Source organism: Bos taurus, chromosome 15 (assembly GCF_002263795.3).
Source record: "Bos taurus isolate L1 Dominette 01449 registration number 42190680 breed Hereford chromosome 15, ARS-UCD2.0, whole genome shotgun sequence".
Classification (NCBI taxonomy): domain Eukaryota; kingdom Metazoa; phylum Chordata; class Mammalia; order Artiodactyla; family Bovidae; genus Bos; species Bos taurus.
In genome coordinates, this window is record NC_037342.1 from 76,592,363 (window position 1) to 76,614,418 (window position 22,056).

Here is a 22,056-nt window from a genome sequence, read left to right on the forward strand (position 1 = left end):
AGACAGATTTGATCCCTGGGTTGGGAACATTCCCTGGAGAATGGCATGGCAACCCACTCCAATATTCTTTCCTGGAGAATCCCATGGATGGAGGAGCCTGGTGGGCTATGATCCGTAGAGTCACAAAGAGTCAGACAAGACTGAAGCAACTTAGCAGCGTATTTTTCTTAAAACCTGTCCCATCAGGGGTCTTAATGTAGATAGTCATTTTGGCAGTTATAACATGTTGATAACAATGACTAATGTTGGTACTTGTCTGTAAAGAAAAGAAAGTCAAAAAAAGAGAAAAAAGTCAAGTACATGCCTTGTCAGCCAAGAAGAAGACCCTGTCTAGCCTCTTGGTGTCAGAATTCCAACATTCTTGCCCCCAAGGTGGAGAAAGCTATATAAAGCTAATAGTGGATTGATAGAATTTTAGTTTCCCCAAAATGGTCTCCTTTTAAGAAAGGCAACATGTCAATCACTTGATGCTTCCTTTCTCAGTTTCATTTCTCAATTAATAAATTTCATTCATGTATATAAACTGTCTCCTGTAACTGAAGTCCCCCCAGACCTTGACTGAACTAATAAAATTAGTTTCTTTTGAGCCTGTACGTCCAAGCACTAGACCCTGGGCCAAGATAATCATTTATTTGCTAGTTTCAGTGACCAACATCTTTCCTGAAAGTGCCAGCAGGCTTCCAATTACCTTTTCAAAAATCACTTCCCTGTTTTCCCTACTGATTTTGCATATATAAATAGTTCAAAGAAGTAGTAAAATTTTGGAATTTCTATGCCTGACTTAATAGAAGAAAGAGAGGGGGGAAAAGGCTTTTATGGGAAGAACAAACAAGTTTCTTTAGGAAACACGAGTGTTGAGGAGAACAAATGGGAGAAAAGAAAGTTGGTGATAATATTTGCTTGTGTGGGTGCAAATGGTCTTTGTGTCTTTTTCATGACCATGAAACTCCCCCAGATGGGGGATTTATATTAGGTTTACTCTTGGTCTCTCTCCTGGGAGTAGACGCCAACCTGAAATGAGAATTTATGGCAGTCCTCATTTCTTAGAAGTTGCTGCTTTTAGTCAGATAAGGGAAGCGCTGAAAAGGTTTTCTACATCTGTTGAATCTCAAATGTCTTTAGCTTAAAATAATCTTTATGCCAAAGTAGCATATTTTAGAATGGCATAGCCTGATCCTCTTCAAAGGTAAAGTGAGATCTGGTATCTCTTCCAGATAAGAAATGAGGCTTGAATTAAGGTGGTTATCTATGGAAATGAAAATGCTGCAAATATAAAGGATTTTATATAAGCAGAAGTTTGAAGGATTTAGTAATTGGTTAGCATAGTAAAGAGCAGGAAGAAAAGTTCAACTGTGGGTCTCTCTCTAATGTTCGTACCAAGTTTCCCTTTATAATCCTGGGAGCACTCAAAGAAGGAATTTTGTAAGAGCAAAGCAAAGGTAAACCACCTATTACTTGTAGAGGATGAATTAACATCCTTGGCATCCTAGGCCTAAAGAGACAGTAAGTGCTGGTGTCTTTCTCTCTGTGGAGACACCCCCCCCGCCCCGACTTTGGGGTCAGTAACTAATTCTAGTTATTGGATAATCCTTTTAGTGCTTCCAGTGGTACAAAAATTGCAAGAGTCATGCCATTATAGTGTTTGTGTCGGTAGATTCTCTGATAGTAGGAACACGTCCCCACTTTAGGGGCAGCACAGTCCTCCAGCACTATGCTTATCTCAGGTCTATGGCTGGGTTGCTTCAGGGCCTTAAGCTGTTTAAAGCTTTAAAAGATCTTTTTATTTTTACTTTAATATTTGTTTAAGTGGGTAAAGGACTTCCTCAGTAGCTCAGATGGTAAAGCGTCTGCCTACAATGTGGAAGACCTGGGTTCAATCCCTGGGTCGGGAAAATCCTCTGAGAAGGAAATGGCACCCCACTCCAGTACTTTTGCCTGGAAAAGCCCATGGATGGAGGAGCGTGGTAGATTACAGTCCATGGGGTCGCGAAGAGTTGGACACGACTGAACGATGTCACTCACTCTTAAGTGGGTAAAGACTTGAATTAGCACTTTGTAAAAGAGGAGGATATCCAAATGTCTAACAAACACACGAAAAAAGTGCCAGGAGGGGAAAGGCAGTCATTTAGGCATTAAATTAAATGCCTTTAAAAAGGCATTCAATTTAATCATCAGTCATTCAGTGCAGATTAAATGAGATACCACCACACTCCTACCAGGATGGCTAAAATGAAAAAACCAGCAGTTCCAAGTGGTGCTATAGCTGTGGATCCACAGGAGCCCCAGTGTGTTTGTGGTGGTGATACAAATTGGTACAAACCCTGGACAACCGTTCGGCAGTGATTGTCAAAGCTAAATACAGGCATACCTTGGATGTGTTGCGGGTTGGTTCCGGATCACTGTGATAAAGTGAATTACATGAATTTTTTTGGGATCCCTGTGCATATAAAAGTTGTGTTTTAAACTATAAACTATTAAGAGTAAAATAGCGTTATGTCTTTAAAACACAACATGTAGGAACCTCCCTGGCAGCCCAGTGATCCCAGTGCAGGGGCACGGGTTAATCCCTGGTTGGGGAACTAAGATCCCACGTGCCCCACAGTATGGCCTTAGAAAAACAACAACAACAAATGTACAAAACTTCATTTGAGTTTTGGGGCTACAATACTTTGGGGCTTCCCTGGTGGCTCACTGGTAAAGAATACACCTGCAAGTGCAGGAGACACATGTTCAATCCTTGATCCGGGAAGGTCCCACAGGCTGCAGAGCAACTAAGCCCGTGCGCTACAACTGTTGAGCCTGTGCTCTAGAGCCGGGAGCCGCAACTCCTGAGCCCACGTGCTGCAACTGCTGGAGCCTGCACACCCCAGAGCCTGTCCTCCGCAACGAGAGAAGCTCCCACTTTGTTGCAACTAGAGAAAAGCCCACACGGCAACAAAGACCCAGCACGGCCGAAAAAAAAGAATATTGCTAAAAAATGATGCTAACCATCACCTGAGCCTTCAGTGAATTGTAATCTTATTGCTGGTGGAAGTTTCGAAATATTTGAAGAATTGCTAAAATATGACACCAAGACACAAAATGGCGCTGATGGACTTGTTCAACACAAGGTTGACACAAACCTTCAATTCGTTTAAAAAGGGGAAGCAGCATCTGTGAAGCACAGTGAAGTGAGGTGCAATGAAACAAGGTATGCCTGCTGACCCAACTCAGCACTCCTGGCTTTACATGGGACACCAGCAAGGATTTTTATTCACCAGAAATGTCATGCAAGAATGTAATAGCTAAAAGCAGGAGACCACCCAGATGTTCATCCGTGGAATTTATAGATGGTGACATATTCATAACATGGAGTGCCACACAGCAATGCAAAGGAATAAACTGCATGCATTATGAATGGATCTTACTAAGTACAGGAAGCTACACAACAGAAGAGTTAAGACCACTTGATTCCACTTAGAAGAAATTCAAAACAGACGAAAGCTAATATGGTGATAAGAGGTTAGAATAATGGTTACTTCTTGGTGGGTTTATTGACCAAGGGGACACAAAAGGAGCCTCCGGCTTATAGGAAATGTTCTATAACTGCATCTGGGTTGTCATTGTATGAGTGTTCACATATAAAGTATTTACTGAGCTGTACACCTAAGGTTTGTGCATTTCACTGCATGTAAGTTCACACCTCAATAAAGAATAGTGTTGTTCTAAACTTGTACTCATGATTTCCTGTTTCAACTCTATCCTTTTCTTAAAACTAGCTTTCCCTCTCACTTTCTTTTTTGTTAACTGAAACCCATTTAAACTTTTTGCACTCAGTCCTTAAATCCTGTCAGCTCTTCCTTTAAAATACCTCCCATCCATATTTCCAAATCACGTCTCTATTAGACTTTTAGCCCTGGCCACAAGCCTGAATTAGTGCCAAGGACCTAATTGATTTCCCTGCTCTTCCTACTCAAAACTATTCAACAGTGTGCCAGCAGTGCTATCTTTCTGACGCACCGTTTGGATTGTGTTGCTTCGTCTTCTCAAAAGCCTCGAGGGTGCTCCCCTTCCTGGCGTCAGTCTTTAGCACTGTGTTTGAGACTCTCGTGGTCTGGCCCAAACCAGCCATACACAATCACTGGAAAATTGGAGTACTTAATAGTTTAAAACCCATTTTTCTCCTGCCTTTGTTCATGCTCTTCTCTGCCCTAAATGCTTTCTTCTTCATACCAGCCCCTTCTCATCCCACCCCCACCCTGCTGCTGCTAAGTCACTTCAGTCGTGTCCGACTCTGTGCGACCCCATAGACGGCAGCCCACCAGGCTCCGCTGTCCCTGGGATTCTCCAGGCAAGAATACTGGAGTGGGTTGCCATTTCCTTCTCCAATGCATGAAAGTGAAAAGTGGAAGTGAAGTCGCTCAGTCGTGTCCAACTTTTAGCGACCCCATGGACCACAGCCTACCAGACTCCTCCATCCATGGGATTTTCCAGGCGAGAGTACTGGAATGGGGTGCCATTGACTCCCACCCAAAGTTAAACTGATTTAGTGGTCTTTTGAAGGAATGTTGGGCTTCCCAGGTGGCGCTAGTGGTAAGGAACCTGCCTGCCAATGCAGGAGACATAAGAGACGCGGGTTTGATCCCTGGATTGGTTGAAAGAATGTTAACTTATTTTATGTTTTAATAAAGTTTTTGCCTCATTAAAACTTAGTCTTCAATATGCTGGGTAATATAACTTTTTAAATGAATAAGTTTAAAAGCTCAAAGTTTCATATTCAGGTAAAATGGCTTTTCTCATCTTTGTTCTAGGTCTATAGATTTAGCTCTTTGGAGTTTATTTTCCTCAAAAGATAGTATCTTCTGTTTTTCATGTTGGTGTCTTTAGTCGAGGGGAGGGGAGGTTTTACCTCCTACATGACTATTCATACAGCTAGTAGACAATGCCATCTCTGTATGCTTTGTTGTAGCAATCCCTTTTAAAACACAGTCACATTATTCAACACTTTTTTTTTTTTTTCTGTTTTAGATTCCTATAGGCAATGGAAACTGATCTTAATTCCCAGGACAGAAAGGACCTGGACAAGTTCATTAAGTTTTTTGCCCTCAAGGTAATATATCCGTTCTCTTGAGCCTAGAACTGTTAGAAATAACTTCCATGCCTCTCCCTTTTTGGAAATACAGCATAACAGCTTGCAGCTTGCCCATTTTAAGGGATACTTCTGTCTGTTGTAAACCAAACTGTGAAATTTGGGGGCGGTACTGGGGGTGTAACTAAAAAGCTTCCAATTTTCCAAAGCTACTTGTTAAAAAAAAACATTTTTTTTGCAAGCCTGTTTGCAGAAATGTCAAACTTATTATGCCAGGTTATTGGCACAGTATGTTCCCTTGGGGTGAGAACAAAGACTGGACTAGAATGGACAGCAGTTTGGGCATCTTTCCCTAAGCATCATCTACCTCTGAATTCTCTCACTTTCCGCTTATTGTCCCCTTCTGTGTAAATGAAAAATTAAAACTGAATTTTGAGTGCTATAGAAGGCATCTTTTCCTAAATCTAAAAATCATTTCCACCTCTATCTCGCCTTCCTCTCAACCATTGCTATGTAAGAACAAGCCATGCAGTAGATTCTGGTTGTAAAATTAGCCGGAAGACTTTTGCCATATGGGCCAAGTCATATGAATAATTGTGGATTCCTTGGTTTAAATCTACTATGATTACATAAGTGTATGGCAGTGAATATTTAAACCTACGATTGGACTTGTTTCTTGATGAAAGTCAGAGCCCCCACGTGCAGCTTTCCTTCTGCCATGTGAGTGTATTATAGATTACAAGCCTCAGACTATGGTTTCTCTTAATTGGTTGACACTAGGTCCTCAGGAATATTTACAGTATTATTTTTGTGCCCTTTTTTTTTTTTTCCTGTTCTTGATGGTTTTAAATCTTATCCTTTCCTGAAGTATAGTTAAGATCATTGGCACCTTTTTAACCCTGCATTGAGAGGGTTTTAATCTTGATTAGGAGCCAAATCAGTTTGTTGAAACGTCACCTTTGATTTTTTTGTTTGGTTTTTTTCAGACTGTCCAAGTGATTGTCCAGGCTCGACTGGGAGAGAAGATTTGTACTCGTTCGTCTTCTTCCCCAACGGGTTCAGACTGGGTAAAATTCCTGTTCTTTGCTGAGGGATATACTTTGGTGTTTGTCACAAGGAATCATGGTGTAGTAATAAATAATAATATTTCTAGTATTACTAAGTCATAACATTAAAATGCCTAATTCCATTTGATCCATTCACTTGGAAAATTCATTCTTCATTGAATGTTAGTCCTGGATGTTCTTTGGTTTTCCTCTGTGATGAGTGAAAACTTATCAACCTGAGTTTTGGGGCCTTGATGCAAGACATCTCTTAAGGGGAAAGGAGAATTGAATGACTGTCCTTAGTCAGGGTAAGGCCTACGTTACTCAGTATCCAGTCTTACTACTTTGATTCCATAATGTTCCTTGCGAGTGTTTAACACAAAGTTCTTGTATTCTAGTTCAATTTAGCAATCAAAGACATCCCAGAGGTTACACATGAAGCAAAGAAGGCCCTGGCAGGGCAGCTGCCTGCTGTTGGGAGGTCTATGTGTGTGGAGATCTCACTCAAGACTTCTGAGGTAAGGTTATGGCCAGGACAGGGTCTTAACTCAGCACCCAAAGCACTTTACACTCTGGTTCCAACTCAGCCTTGTTCCTACGCTTTCCCTCTCTGATCGTCTCATGGTTCTCTGAGGAGGTCATGGTTTTTGTACTTATTCTTCCAACCACTTGGAGTAGATTCTTCACTCTCATCTTCATATATATATCATCTGTAAGTGATGTGTTTCTACTCATCCTTCAACACTCATATGCTCTAAAAGATCTCCCTTTCTAACCACTCTCTAGATTTCCTGTGTGCTTTGTTTATATTTGTTTCTTAGAGTATAACTTGCTGGAATGTGATTTTTTTTTAATGTGTTTTTCCACCTTTTTCCATGATGCAAATAGTTTTTCTTGTATGTTTATTAATCTATTTCCACTACAGGATTGTGAGGCTGTGTGGAATAATAAAAGGCTAATGGAGTTTAGAGCTATACAGAACCAAATTCAGAGCCTAGCTGAGTAACTCTGGCCAAAGTACTTAGCCCCACCTCTCCCACCACCACACTTCACAGTCTTGTGGGGCTATACTTCTTCATTTAATTTTTATTTGTAAAGTGTATAGATAAAATATGGTATACAGTTATTACGTGTTCCTGTTGATACTTTACACTTTTATTCTTGAGGTCAGCAGCTATGCCACACCTTTTTATCTGTGTAGTTCTTCAATTCTCTTTGAAACGAGGCAGGATATAATAAATAATCATCTCTGTGCCTGTCACAATGCTTTGGATGGCACATAGTAGGCTCTTAATTTTTTATTGTGTGAATGATGTCAGTATGTAGTCTGTAGAAATCTTAGTACCAAATAAAACAAAACATCCTATTCTCTTTATTGAATTACTGGTGTATACTGTGAGTTATTTTCCTTAGTGATCCTTAGGGAGTCCAAAAGGAAGAACTCTCTCATCTCTCAGGCATCTGTGAAATCAGATTCTACACTGTTGTGAGTGGACTTCCCTGGTGGCTCAGTGCTAATCTGCCTGCCAGTGCAGGAGACACAGGTTCGACCCCTGATCCAGGAAGATCTCACATGCTGTGGAGCAGCTGTTGAGTTTGTGCTCTAGAACCTGTGCTCCGCAACAAGAGAAGCACCACAGTGAGAAGCCCCTACACCCCAGCTAGAGACTAGTCCTCGCTTGCTGCAACCAAAGAATTGCCCTCACGTAGAGCCTGGGTCTCCTGCACTGCAGGCAGATTCTTTGCTCCTGAGCCACTGGAAAGCCCTGGTAGAATACTATGTGGCCATTAAAAATAATGTAGAATTTTTAATTATAAGGAGAATTCCATGTTGTACTTACTGATTAAAAAGTGATCAGTTCAGTTCAGTCTCTCAGTCGTGTCCAACTTTTGCAACCCTGTGAACTGCACCTTGCCAGGCTTCCCTGTCCATCACCAACTCCTGGAGCTTTGCTCAAATTCATGTCCATTGAGTCGGTGTTGCCATCCAACCATCTCATCCTCTGTCGTCCCCTTCTCCTCCTGCCTTCACTCTTTCCCAGCATCAGGGTCTTTTCCAAGGAGTCAGTTCTTCATATTAGATGGCCAAAGTACTGGAGGTTCACCTTCAGCATCAGTCCTTCCAATGCATATTCAGGATTGATTTCCTTCAGGATTGACTGGTTTGATCTTGCAGTCCAAAGGATTGTCATGAGTCTTCTCCAACACCACAGTTTAAAGCACATTAAAAAGTGATAAAAATAGTATATACAAAAAAAAAGATAAAAAATAGAATGTATGGTATGAGCTCACTTTGATTTAGGAAAATCACTGATTGTATTATAAGTGATGTCTTCTTTTTGCTTATTTATACTTTGTAATATTTTTATAGTGGCTGTATTGTGCTTTATAATAAAAAAGATTATCAAAAGCAAAACTGAAATATCTTTTAATAATATCTTAACAATACCTTTTATTGTTCCATTTACAGGGAGATTCCATGGAGCTAGAAATCTGGTGTCTGGAAATGAATGAAAAGTAAGTGCTCTAGGGAGCTCAAACTGATGTTCTGTGATAACCAAGAAGGGTGGGATGGGGTGGGAGACGGGAGGAAGTTTCCAGAGGGAGGGGACATATGTATACCTATGGCCGACTCATGTTGATGCATGGCAGAAACCAATACAGTATTATAAAGCAGTTATCCTTCAATTAGAAATAAATAAATTTTAAAAGTATGTAAGTGCTCTATCTTAGAATCCTTGGTTGTGGTAGCTGAGGATAAAGTGCACGACATCACGTGAAAAGCAGGGCTTGTATCAGTCACGGAGAGTGTTCTGACCACTTAACAAAGCTGGTAGGTCTTTGCTACAGTTGGCTTCGTGCTTGGCTTCCAGCCCAGGCACAGCAATGACCTTCAAAAGGAGTGTCGGTCCAGAGAGATTCAGACAACACAGAGGAGCAGAGAGAAAGCTGAAAAAGGATTTGTTGTTTTCCCAGAGTACACATAGTTCTCTGATTAAATCCCTTGAGCTCTTGTAACATGACTACTCTGTTTTGTCTGTTTTCTGGGTGGCAGACGTCCAATAAGATTTCCCCTCGCCACTCCTTCAGACATGCTGTGTTGGTCACGGACTAGGAATGCGTGTTATTTTCCCCTCCATTTTCTTTTTTCAGGGCAGATTAGCTGAATTCCTGCCCGAATTTCAAGAAGAATATATAGGAAAATTGAGGAAATAGCAACACATCAAAATAAAAATCTTTTTAATAAGTATGAGTGGTATAGGCATTATTTTTCTTTCTTAAAAAGCAATTGCCAGGTTATAGTCCAAAATTTTCGTACCAAGCACTTCTCCACATTTCCTGTTAGATGTATAGAAGTAGACTGCTGTAAGATAGTACACTGAAATTATGTTTGTACTTTCAGTAATACAACTGCAATATTGAATTACTGGTTTTTAAGTGTTCTGCTTTATTTCTTTGAAAGATAACTGCTTCAAAGCTAGAAAAAGATATATTGGAGACCTTTTGTTGCCCACCTGCCTTTGTCTGGTGCGTGGAAAGTAAAACTTTGGTCAACATCAACAATTTGTTGATGAGCTGACAAAGCGCTCTGATTACAAGTTTAGTTCAGAGGATGTTTTAATTATAAATTTAATCTTACACAGTTCCAGTTTAATTAGCAACTATCTCTTTTGACTGTAATACTCTTTAAAATGTTATTTAGGCTGCAAATCAGGTTATATTCTATCCAAATTTATGAATAATGTTAACTTTTTTTTTAGACTTTTAAAAATTGAAGTATTAAGTTGATTTTTAATGTCGTGTTAGTTTATAGTGTACAGTAAGGTCATTCAATTATATGTTCTAATGCTGACAAATAATGTCAGTCACTCCATGGAACATAGCTAATGTCTCTATCCATTGCATTTTTGTTCTTTGTTTTGTGATAGCCAAGCAGGAGAATGCTGATAGTGTCTTTGCTCCGCAGGTGTGATAAAGAAATCAAAGTTTCCTATGCTGTGTACAACAGATTGTCGTTGCTGCTGAAGTCTCTGCTTGCTATAACTAGGGTGACACCAGCTTACAGACTCTCCAGAAAGCAGGGGCATGAATATGTCATCTTATACAGGTAAACAGCTCACCTTCATGATTCACACTTTGGACTCATCAATTTGCACATTGTCTGACCAGCATTCAGGTATTCCATGATTAATTTTTGGACAGATATTTGGATGGTTGATGCTATACCTTTACTGTGATTGCCTATCTATTCTCCTTTATGAACCTCAGCTTTTTCCAAAGCAGCCAAGTTCTTTATCCTTTTGTTTATATACAGTCTTGATTGCTATGGAAAGGATTTTTAAATTCTCGGGCAGTTTGGTAGCTCAGTCATGCCTAACTCTTTGCGACCCCATGGACTGCGGCACACCAGGCTTCCCTGTCCATCTCCACTCTGGGAGCTTACTCAAACTTATGTGCATCGAGTTGGTGATGCCATCCAACCATCTCATCCTCTGTCATCCCCTTCTCCTCCTGCCTTCAATCTTTCCCAGCATCAGGGTCTTTTCCAGTGAGTCAGTTCTTCACATCAGGTGGCCAAAGTATTAAGTTTCAACTTCAGTATCAGTCCTTCCAATAAATATTCAGGACTGATTTCCTTTAGGATGGACTGGTTGGATCTCCTTGCAGTCCAAGGGACTCTCACGAGTCTTCTCCAACACCACAGTTCAAAAGCATCAATTCTTCAGCACTCAGCTTTCTTTATAGTCCAACTTTCATTTCACATCCATACATGACTACTGGAAAAACCATAGCTTTGACTAGACGGACCTTTGTTGGCAAAGTAATGTGTCTGCTTTTTAATATGCTGTCTAGGTTGGTCATAGTTTTTCTTCCAACGAGCAAGCATCTTTTAATTTCATGGCTGCAGTCACCATCTGCAGTGATTTTGGAGCCCCCCCCCCAAAAAAAGTCTCTCACTCCTTCCATTGTTTCCCCATCTATTTGCCATGAAGTGATGGCATCACAGAGTTGGACATGAGTTTGAGGCAGCTCCAGGAGTTGGTGGTAAACAGGGAAGCCTGGTGTCTTGCAGTCCATGGGGTCACAGAGAGTTGGACACGACTGAGCGACTGAACTGATAGAGGTTGTTGAATGGACCAGCGTGGTGGTGAAGAGGACATGTAGCAAAGTGTGAGAGCAGAGCCTGGAAAGTCAGGGTTCCCAAATTAGCCGGGACTCTGTTTCATGTTAATGATGAGCCATGGGTGTTGGCCTTTGGCTTACATGCAAAGAGCTGATTTTGAGAATTGGTATAACAGGATGGAAGGACCATGGATTAGAGAATTAACTAGTTCTGTTGAAGTAATCTAGCAACCCTATGTGTGTTTACTTTTCTAGGCCTTTTTTTTTTCTTTTGACCAAGTTGTAGAACTTGCAGGATCTCAGTTCCCCCCAACCAGGGGTTGAACCTGGGCCCCTGACAGTGGAAGCAGAGAGTCTTAACCACTGGACCACCAGGGAATTCTTCCCCCATCTGCTTGTTTTTATAAATAGAATTATTTTACAAATAATTTTATAAATAAAATTATTTTACAACATAGCCACCCCATTCATTTACCTATTATCAGTGGCTACTTCTGTAGTATGAGAGCAGAGCTGAGTAGTTGCCCCAGACTATATGGCCCACAAGTCTAAAATATTTACTAACTGATCCTTTAAACAAAAGTGGGCTAACCCCTGTTTAATGGTATCTGTCACTTTCGTGCATGTAGTTCAGATATGTATATACATTTCTTTTCTTCCATTCCAGACTGTAATCTGTGAGACCTAGGATTCAGATTCATCCTAGGACTTGTCCCTAGTTTATCTTTATCTCATCCCTAATATCTAACCTTAGGGCTTTGTAGATTGTCAGAGCTTAGTTTTTATTGAACAAACCCATGTATGTGTTTAATTTTCAACAGTATTACTTGAAAAATATGAAAATACATTTTAAGTGTTTTATAATTCAGACTTTTTGCTAATATAGACTGGCCTTCCCAGGGAGATTCATGGAAATATTCTACTGTGTTTAGATTTTTATAGTTGTAGAATAGTCTTGCCTGTTTATTCAGTGGTAGAAAAGATATTCTAATTACTTAGTTTACTTTGGAATGATGGAATGACTTTCAATAAGCAGAGTGAGCCCACCTTGAAGATCACATTTCAAAATCTAGTGACTTCTATCCCATGTTTGAAAGTTGCTAGGAAAGTGGATCTTAAGAGTTCTCATCACTCTTAAGAAAAAAAATTATGTTACTGTGAATGATAACAGATGTTAACCAGACTTAGTGTGGTGATTATTTTGCAATGTGTACAGATATTGAATCATTATATATCCTTGAAACTAATATAATGTTGTGTGTCAATTATAGGTCAATTCTAAAACAAAAATGTCTTATATCTGGTAATAGAAGTTCCAGAACTATTTGCCAATTTTGTCCGTATATTCTCTATTTCCCAATAGGTGTACTTTACAAAGGGCTCCCAGGTGGTGCTAGTAGTAGAGAACTCACCTGCCAGTGCAGGAGACATAAGAGATGCGGGTTCAGTCCCTGGGTCCGGAAGATCCATTGGAAAAGGGCATGGCAGGCCCACTCCAGTATTCTTGCCTGGAGAATCCCATGGACAGAGGAGCCTGGCGGGCTATAGTCCATGGGGTCACAGAGAGGTGGACACAGTTGAAGCAACTTAGCAAGCATTCATGCATATAACTTTACAAATATGCTGCAGAAGCAGGAATAAGGAACTTAAACAGCAGGTCACACTTAATTTTTATTTTTCTAATTTTTTAACCAGTCCTCTGCATAACCATCCTCATGCCTACAGCTTAATCGAATAGTAGCAATACTGCTCCATTCGGAGAGATGTTCATGCAGATGAGAAAAGAAGGGTTGGTTTTGTTGACTTTGTTTCTAGGTGTTTAGTATGCAGGCCCTTATAATAAAGAATCAAGTAACATTTTTTTCTTTCTTCCCTACAGAATATATTTTGGGGACGTTCAGCTGAATGGCTTAGGGGAAGGTATGTATCAAGGTTAAAAAACATTTGTAGTGTTGCTAAGTGTTCTCCTGACTCAGAGATGTGCTTGGATGCTGCCTGTAATATTACATAGCTTGTGATTTTAGTATGTGTGATACAAGTAAGGAAAAGACAGGTCTGGAGAGCCACCAGGGAATGACTGAATAATTTTCCCAAAAGTTCTAGTAACTCAGAATTCTTTGTTGTTCTTTATATGATTGTCTGTTTTCCTAATTTTCTACAGTGATCATGTTAAACGTTTCTGATGAGTATCAACAATTTTGAAAAATTGGAAGTGAAACCAAGAAAACTAGGAAAGTTTTATTGTAATGCCCTGGCTCTTTTCTGTGCTTAGTTCTGGGGTGGCAGCTTGGGTGGGAGTGCAGTTGCTTTATAAATTGAAGTATTTGTGTGAGGAACTCTCTGTGCCCCTTTAATGTCTTATTGGCACATCTGGACAGGGTTGGTTAGGACTTGTTTAAGTCCTAACTTGATTTAATAATCATTTTACCTCTTTGAAGGTAGTTTTATCAGGAAATAGATGCTTTTTCCCCTGCCAGTATTAGGTCAACATAGAATAAATTAAAATAAAATTATATGTATATACATACACATATGTATAAAATTGAGGCTGCTGCATTCAAGGTAGCTAAGTGAGTCATGCCAGAGGTTGTACAAGTGGCTGAATGGTTCAGGGAAAGACGTACTGACGGTAGTGTCATTATTGTCTGGAAAAAAGCTAACTATTTATCTCTTTTCTAGGTTTCCAGACAGTTCGTGTTGGGACAGTGGGTACCCCTGTGGGCACCATCACTCTTTCCTGTGCTTACAGGATTAACTTGGCATTCATGTCCACCAGGTGAGGAAAGAGCCTTGGAATCCAACAGAACTCTTCCAAAAAAAAAAAAAAAGGAATTCTTCCAAAGATATTAAAGTTGTTTTTCTTCCAACCATCCCCCCTCGCCTCAGCTGGGCCTAGAGTTCACCGTTGCCATTGCTGAACTGAGACAACCCAGTCTCCAGACTGGAGAAGCTGAGTGTCCCAGAGCCAACGTAGAAGTGATGGCTTATTTTCAGGGATGCAGGAGTTGAGGTTCTGTGGTTCCTTCCAATAGATAAGAGGCAAAGGGATCTCTGAGGGCTGCAGGGGGCGTGACAAGGCATTCTAACAAATGTGGCCATCTGCTTACTGCATTACAGGCACTTTGAGAGGACCCCACCTATCATGGGCATTATTATTGATCACTTTGTGGACCGTCCCTATCCCAGCTCCTCGCCCATGCACCCCTGCAATTACAGGTGAGGAATGTGGAAAACTCTTTTCCAAACTGTGGCTGGTGGAAACATCCATCTTGCACAGGCCCGTAGAGCACCTTTATCCACACTCACCGATAGGCAGGGCACACGGATGGAGACCCCACGGGGAGGGAAGTGGAGTGGCTGGCTGTATCCTTGCTGCTGCCTGTCAGGTACCCCAAGACGAAAGGTAGACCACGTCTCAAAAAATCCTTTGATATTTTGACCTAGACAGTACTGATTTGACTTTTGGTTTGATTTTACTTAGAAACTCTGAGAGTGGCAGTAATGTGGAGAAAGAATGTTCTTTGCAAATTAGGTGGTTTTCAGGTCACCATTGGCACAGTTCAGTTTTATTCCTCAGAATCAAACATCTCCAGGCCTAGATCCCAGAAAACAGAGTTGTCGAGAGATTGGAATAGATGTGTACCAAGGAAGATGCTGCCTTTCTGTGAAGGATTCGTGAAGTTGGATTGTTTTTTGTCTTTGGAATCTAGATTTTTATTTCACTGCATTCTCTGTTGCTGATGATTCTTTGGCCCTACATTGGCCAGGCTTTAAAAAAACGCTCTCAAATGGTATGTCAGGTGAAATGTTTGGATTTAAAAAAAAAAAAAAGCCATTGTCAACCTCTAGATGTTGCTTTCTGAACATATTTGAAATTATCAAGGACTCAATGCACCTCTCTTGAAATTAGGGACTGTCGAAAGGATTCTTAGCACAACTCGCATCCATATCTCAGCTCTCTTTGTGTCCTTTCTGAAATTGGCTGCCATCAGTCAGTTCATGATTTCTCTCCCCCTCACCACAGAACCGCCGGCGAGGACACTGGAGTAGCGTGTCCTTCTGTGGAAGACTCTCAGGAAGTGTGCGCCACCTCCTTTTCCACCTCGCCTCCCTCCCAGGTAGGGGGAAACAGGTTCTGGTGTGGCGGTAGTTATTTAGTACATATATGGGCCTTATGATATGAAAATTTTATGTGAAAATTTAGATAACAATCTCTTCTGGTGGTGGTGGTGGTGATTATTTCAAGGAGTTATTTTGAGGAGTAAAGGAGAACCTTCTTACCCAGCAGATAATACTGTAGTATTTCTAGTCTGCAATCTTAACATGCAAGATTCCATGTAACTTTTACCTCCCTGGTGACATCTTACAATTCCCTAGAAAATCAGCCACAGAAAACCCCTACAAAATCAGAATTGTGTTCTGGCACCAGAGAGACACTGAAAGCAACACTTGTTAGAACTAGCAGCTACTTTTTTTTTTTTTTGGCCGAACCCAGCGGCACATGAGATCCGGGATCCTCATTCCCTGACCAGGGATCAAACCCATGCCCCTGTGGTAAAAGCATGGAATCTTAACTACCGGACAACCAGGGAGGTCCTAGTAGCTGCTGCTTCTTTGAAGTGGTTCCTAAATATGGTTCCTAATAATGGAAGGAGCAAAAAAGGAGCCAGTGATCATTTAGCATAAAATGCCATTAAGACCCCAGCTATGCAGTTTTCCTTAATAGTTACATAGACATCTGTTTGTCTGCATTCCCTCTCTGAACATGATTAGGCTCCATCTTCAGTGTCACAGCCAGTTTCAATAAAACGCAGGCTCCAAGCAATGTGAACACTTCCCCCAAAGAAGTGTATGATATACATGTGGTTCTGAGACTGCTTCAGATAAGGAGTCGTTTTTTCCAGCTGACTGAATTTTAGGGCACGTTTCTTCCCTTCCACCCCAGATTGTTTATCATCTACCCGTTGCCTGCCTCTATTTTTTCCCTCCTCTTTTCTTTCATATTAGATGGTTCCCTAAGTGAATTCTATTTTCCTTTAAATTAGACCCATGCATGTGTGCGTGCTAAGTCACTTCAGTTGCGTCCAACTCCGTGTGACCCTATAGACTATAACCTGCTAGGCTGCTCTGTCCATGGGATTCTCCAGGCAAGAATACTGGAGCCCTTCTCTAGGGGATCTTCCCAACGCAGGGATCGAACCCACGTCTCTTACATTTCCTGCGTTGGCAGGTGGGTTCTTTACCACTCGTGCTGCCTGGGAAGCCTAAATTAGCCCCTGATTATCCTTTTTCACCATCTTACTTTCACCATCTTGCTCGGGGGTGTTGGACCCAACAAATTAATTAGCTGTCCGTACATTTTTATCCTCTATATTTTCTTCATTAAGAAAAAATTTAGATTTATTCCATCCTGTGCTTTTAGATATTAAATTAAAAGTATAGTTCTGATTTGTTTTAAAAGCAGGGGTTAAGCACAAAAGCTAACTTATGTGTGAAGGACTTTATAGAAATTCATGGATCACTGTTATTTCTAATGTGACTATTTAAAGTTTAAGAGAGTCTTGTGAAATTGTTTGAACAGTTTGGTTTGGGTGTGTAGGAATTGTTATTCACCCCCCCTCCCCGTTAATATATGTAGGCATACAGATTGCTGTTGCTCTGGAAGAGGGTGGCTTCTGGTATGCTTGCTGACAGGGAGCGATACTGACCCAAAAAAAGAGGAAAGCCCACTTTCTTACTAGTTCACATTCGTGAGTTGATGGTTTTTTAAATCATCAAAATTTGAATATGTCATTTAATGCTCATTTAACAACTGATAAACTCATAAACCATACATAAACTTGGGAGATGTTAGGGGTGGTGAGCCTGCGGCTTTAACACATCAGTTTTTCTTTTTCTCTGATACAGTGGAAATTCAGCCAGACCCCAAAGGTAAAGGGAAGTTAAGTCGTTTCTGTAGCTGAGGTTTGCAGAAAGGTTTATTAACCTGTGTAAGGAGAGCCTGTGTGTTTCATGTTATCAGTTGCCTATTGTGTCTTGTTACAGTTTAAAGGTAGATCTTGTCAAGATTTCATCAGAGAGAGCACCCAGTGGGTGAGCCTTGTCACTGCTCCCTGAGTACTTGTAATCAAGACTATACAGTTTGGTGCAGAAATACTCATTTTGAAGCTTGATGGTAGAACAGAGGAAGAAAAATCATTTACCACCTGGTCTCTTTGTTCCTGTAAATATTGAAATAGTTTCTTCTTTTGTTTAATCTAGGGAATCACATAATTGTTCAACAATTTCTGTTTGAGCTTTTGCTGTGATCCAGTAAATACTAATGGGCTGGTTTTGTTTTGTTTTTCTAGTAAAGTAAGGATCATTGTATCATTTGGGCACAGAGCTAAGTTAATAAATAGCTGTGACTCAGAACCTGTACTGTATCTTGGGGTCCTACCTCCAATTCTAGGCATTAATTAATTAGCTAATTGGCGAGACTTAAAGATGGAACAGCAAGACCCAAAACAATCATCTTGCCCATAATTAGCTTTGAAATCCTGAGTTTTGAAAATGCCCCAGCCTTTACTCCATCAAGTTCTTCTACACCCTCAGGGACTGTGAGCGTGTGCACACACACACCCTGATGCCTACACCTGCATACCACCTCATCTTCCCTGAGCTGATGCAAGAAAGTTCACCGCTGGGTTCCTGAGCATTTTAAAAGCACAGCCAACAAGCATCAACTGTTTAAACCTGAGCCTACAGATTCTGAGTCCCCAGAAGAAGGCTTTCAGTCTAATATCTTAGCCTCAGCATCCTCATTCCTGTTTAGCATACCCTGTGTACATTCTCAGGACCCTCCTGTTGGAAATTTTCTAAAAGAGACCCTCTTTTGACTAAAGGCAGACTAATGCTTGGTTCAGGTTTCACCAAGTCATAGCAGCTCGACTCAGCTTTGCTTTCCACCTGCGCATCAGGGAGAACGCCAGGGATAAACTCTCTTCTTCACACCTTTCCAAGCGGTCCTTTTCAGAAGGCAGTCATACAGCTTTCTCCCTGCTTCCCTCCTGACGTCACTGTACATTTCAGCCTCTATTGCTACTGCCCTTTCCAGAGTTTTTTTCACTTCTTTCTCAAGCCCCTTTTCTTTTTTCTCCCCTGTTTCTCCTGTCTGTGTGTATCTGTGCACAGTGTGTGTTTACGGTCACAAAGGCACTTTTTCAGACCCCTACTCCTGTGGTGACGGACACCCTGAGGGTCCCCACGGCAGGACTGGCCTTTTCCCATCAAGTGAGTCCATACTGGGAAGAAGGGGATACTATCAGATGGTTTCTTTTTATTTGAAAACTATAAATAAAGTACAGGGTATAGTTATTTAAATATCCCCAAGTGTTCTGTGGGTTATTTTGAGGTGCGGTAATTGATTTTCAACAGGATGCAGCCATTGCACCAGCGGCCCAAAATAAGATTCATCATTCGCCCCTCCTCCTACCATTGATGTGAAAAGTACATGGAGTTGTTTAGATCTTTTTTTTTCCCCAGATAAATCATCCAAGAGTGGTTTTCTTTCTTTTTCACTATAAATAGGAACCCTCCCAAACCCAGTGGTGATGGAGGGTGTGATTAAAGAAGATGCCTTGTGTTTCAAAGGGACCTCAAGGTCAAAGAAGAGACTAGAATGACCTGGGAAAACTGATGGCTCTGGTTCCCAGTTCTGCCCAGACGGTGCTCCCCAGATCTGCTGGGCTGGAAACTGAGCCAATGTAGCTGAACCCCTGGGAGAAGGGGGAGCAGGGAACTCACGTGAGGCCTTGGGAGGGCACGGAGCTGAGACTGTCCGCCCCACTGCGGATCAGTCTGTTTTCCTACTTTCAGAGGAACGGCCTGGTCTGTCTGTAAGCCTCACATCAGGCCCTCCCCCGCAGCGCACGGGACCCGCTCCTCGCCCTACTGATCTGATCATTGGTCACACTCTAGGAGTGCCTGTTTCTCCCTCCTCCTTTCCGCTGCCCCTCTTTGTTTTTCTCTTGCTTAGCTCTCCAGCTCTCGCCTTTCCTATCAGCCTGCTGCCCTGGGCGTTGGATCTGCTGACCTGGCTTATCCAGTAGTGTTTGCTGCTGGCTTAAACGCCGCACACCCTCAGCAGGTATCTTTAAAGGTGGGAGGGCACCAGGGGCTCCTGTGCTGCCTCCCCTGCCCAGACACACCAGAGGGCCTCTTAAGACACCCGTGTCCTACGTGTTCTGAACCAAAGCTCTTCTGTAACTTCGGAGGACTAGATGGTTCTGAGAGGCCGCCTCTTACACTTCAGAAAGAAAAGAAGAGCTTCCCGAGTGTTTCCCCCCTCTCTTTCCCTCTGTAGTCACTTCCGTGCATGTCTTCCATTAACTGAGCGAGCCCCAGAAAGGATCAAGATTTCCAAGGTTTCCTGCCCACTTGGTGGCAGCACTGGTGATGGGAAAGCTGGACAGCTGATGCCATCGTGCTAGGCAGCAAGTCTCCCCTCCTGCCTGATGTTGCTGTGATTCACTGTATTTTTTCGTTTTCCCCCAAAGCTAATGGTCCCTGGGAAGGAAGGTGGGGTACCCCTTGGTCCCAGCCAGCCTGCCCATGCTGCCCAGGCTGACCAGGAGAGACTGGCAACCTACACCCCTTCTGATGGGGCCCACTGCGCCGCCACGCCGTCCAGCAGGTGAGTTCACGTTTTGGCTCGGCCGCTCTTCAGACCAACCAGGGGCCTGTCCTCCCCAACACATCTGCTTATTTGGTATCAGCAAGTAAAGAGTAGCTTTCAGCATTGGCTCAGGCTTGGCATTTGCAGGGAAAATGTGGAATCCTTCAAATTCCCGATAAGAATCTTGCATTGCAGCTGGTGTGTGAGGGGGGGCTTGCCCTGGGCACCACTACTGTCTTCTGACAGCAGGCAGCCGGGCTTGGCGCGCCTTACCCTGATGCAGGAAGGTGTTTTGAGATGTTCCTCTCGTCCCCTGAGATGGGTTCCCTGGGTGTCCTCAGTATTCCCTGAGACCAGAACAGGGTGGTGTTAACCACACCCGTGACATCGGAGTCATGGTGTGTCTGCGGTGGTAGTTATGATCCATTATCTTTTTCTGCTGTGTTCGTGCCTCCTGGGGATCCTGTAGAAACAACTGTTTTTCCTTACTGGAATACAAAAAGAAACCTTTGTCTTTTCTGATTGCAGAAGTGATACAGTCTGTAAGTCAGATTTTGAAGACATGGATTGGGTGGAAAGTTCTCATAATCCCACCCTGCAAAAATCACCATGTTACCTCCCTTTAATAGGCGACAGGATCTCAGAAGGGTTAAGTGATTGGCCTAAGAGAACAGTTAGCTCACAGAACGGCCAGGCACAGGCCTGGCTTCTTGGATTGCAGAGCCCAGACTCACTCTTTCCATTTCACCGAAAGTTCTGTGGGAAGCTGGGCCTGTCTTGACCTGCACTGCCCTCTCTTAACTGGAAGGCCCCAGAGTTACTGACGTCGATTGCCCCATTGCATCTTAAATGAACTTTCAGATATTAGAAATTCCTGTTTTTTTTTTTTTCCATTCCCACAGTGGAGTTGGGGGAGGGGGTTTATTTGGAAGGATCTTTCCATGTCATCCATCAGGAAAAATAATTACTTTCATGCCTGGCCCCTCAAACCGCCATCCTCTTTCCTCCTGTTAGATAATCAGAGGGGGAATCCTCTTAGTGTTTTTTGGCAGCATGCAGGGTCTTAGTTCTCTTACCAGAGATTGAACCTGTGTCCCCTGCAGTGGGAGCAGAGTGTTAGCCACTGGACAGCCAAGGAAGCCCCATCGTAGTCGTTTTACTCGCATTCTGAGCCTAGCTTCCTGGGGTGTGACCTGGAGTAACTGAAGACAGAGGGCCCTGTGCCGGGGGCTCTCAAACGCTGGTCCCCCCTGGTGTCTGGAGGCCGGGAGCCATTTGGACTGCATAGTCCTCCCCATCTTGAGCCCCTGCCTTGGGGCTTTCCCGTCCCCGGCTTCTCACAGGGCTGTGACTGACAGTCTGAGCTCCTGTTTCTTCTGCTTGGTGTCCCCCACCTTTCGGGACTCAGCATCAGCCTGGAGGGCGGGAGGGAGTCGTTTAGTTGCTTCTGTCGTATCCCACTCTGTGACCCCTTGGACTGTAGCCCTCCAGGTTTCTCTGTCCATGGAGTTCTCCAGGCAGGAATGCTGGAGTGGGTAGCCATTCCCTTCTCCAGGGGATGTTCTTGACCCAGGGATTGAACTCGCACCTCCTCCTGCGTTAGCAGGCGGATTCTTCATCACTGTGCCACCTGGGAGGAGGGGGAGGGGCAGCCAGGTTGGGTGTGTTGTTGAGAGACCTTGCTGAACAGAGAGAGGACTCGGGGCAAGGGGAGGGCGGACACGTGGTGTGGAGCTTCAGGCAGCAAAACGACAAAGTGAAGAGGGGGATGTAAGATCTCGAGTCTGGCTCTGTAACTGGACTGACATTAAAATTAGTCGTTTATGAGAGCTGCTTGCCCATGTGTATGATAGCTGGATGCACGGTGACTGATGGTTATCCCTGGTATGACAGAGTAAATTTTATGGAAGCTTTATACAAGTGTAACAGCGAGTTTCATTCACATATGCCTGTTTTTAGCTCTTCCAGGAAGTGCAGTCCTGTGCTCTCAACTCAGAAGTGAGGGTGACGGGGCCCCAGGCAGGCTTCATACTGCCATTTCCCACATGCTTGGGCTGGTGGGGGCAGCTCCTGTCCTGGGCTGTGGCCTCACAAGGTGGTGGGTTTACGGGGAACCCAGTAGGCTCTGCTGTGGTTTGAGAAGGAGAGCCGACATGACCTTT

The 22,056-nt window shown here is 42.8% G+C and overlaps 1 protein-coding gene across 13 annotated transcripts in view; it reads left to right on the forward strand.

Annotated features, from left to right (window-relative positions):
- ATG13 (autophagy related 13) overlaps window positions 1-22,056 on the forward strand; it is a 42,068-nt gene that overhangs the window by 14,393 nt on the left and 5,619 nt on the right. For 6 of the 13 annotated variants that reach the window (XM_059874619.1, XM_005216429.4, XM_005216432.4 and 3 more), the window contains 12 exons: window positions 5,008-5,089; window positions 6,055-6,135; window positions 6,513-6,632; window positions 8,585-8,631; window positions 10,082-10,222; window positions 13,118-13,158; window positions 13,918-14,014; window positions 14,356-14,454; window positions 15,263-15,356; window positions 18,412-18,510; window positions 19,256-19,366; window positions 19,776-19,912. In XM_059874619.1, the coding sequence (XP_059730602.1) occupies window positions 5,021-5,089; window positions 6,055-6,135; window positions 6,513-6,632; window positions 8,585-8,631; window positions 10,082-10,222; window positions 13,118-13,158; window positions 13,918-14,014; window positions 14,356-14,454; window positions 15,263-15,356; window positions 18,412-18,510; window positions 19,256-19,366; window positions 19,776-19,912 (1,136 nt within the window). In that variant the 5' untranslated portion in view covers window positions 5,008-5,020. 13 annotated transcript variants of the gene reach the window in all.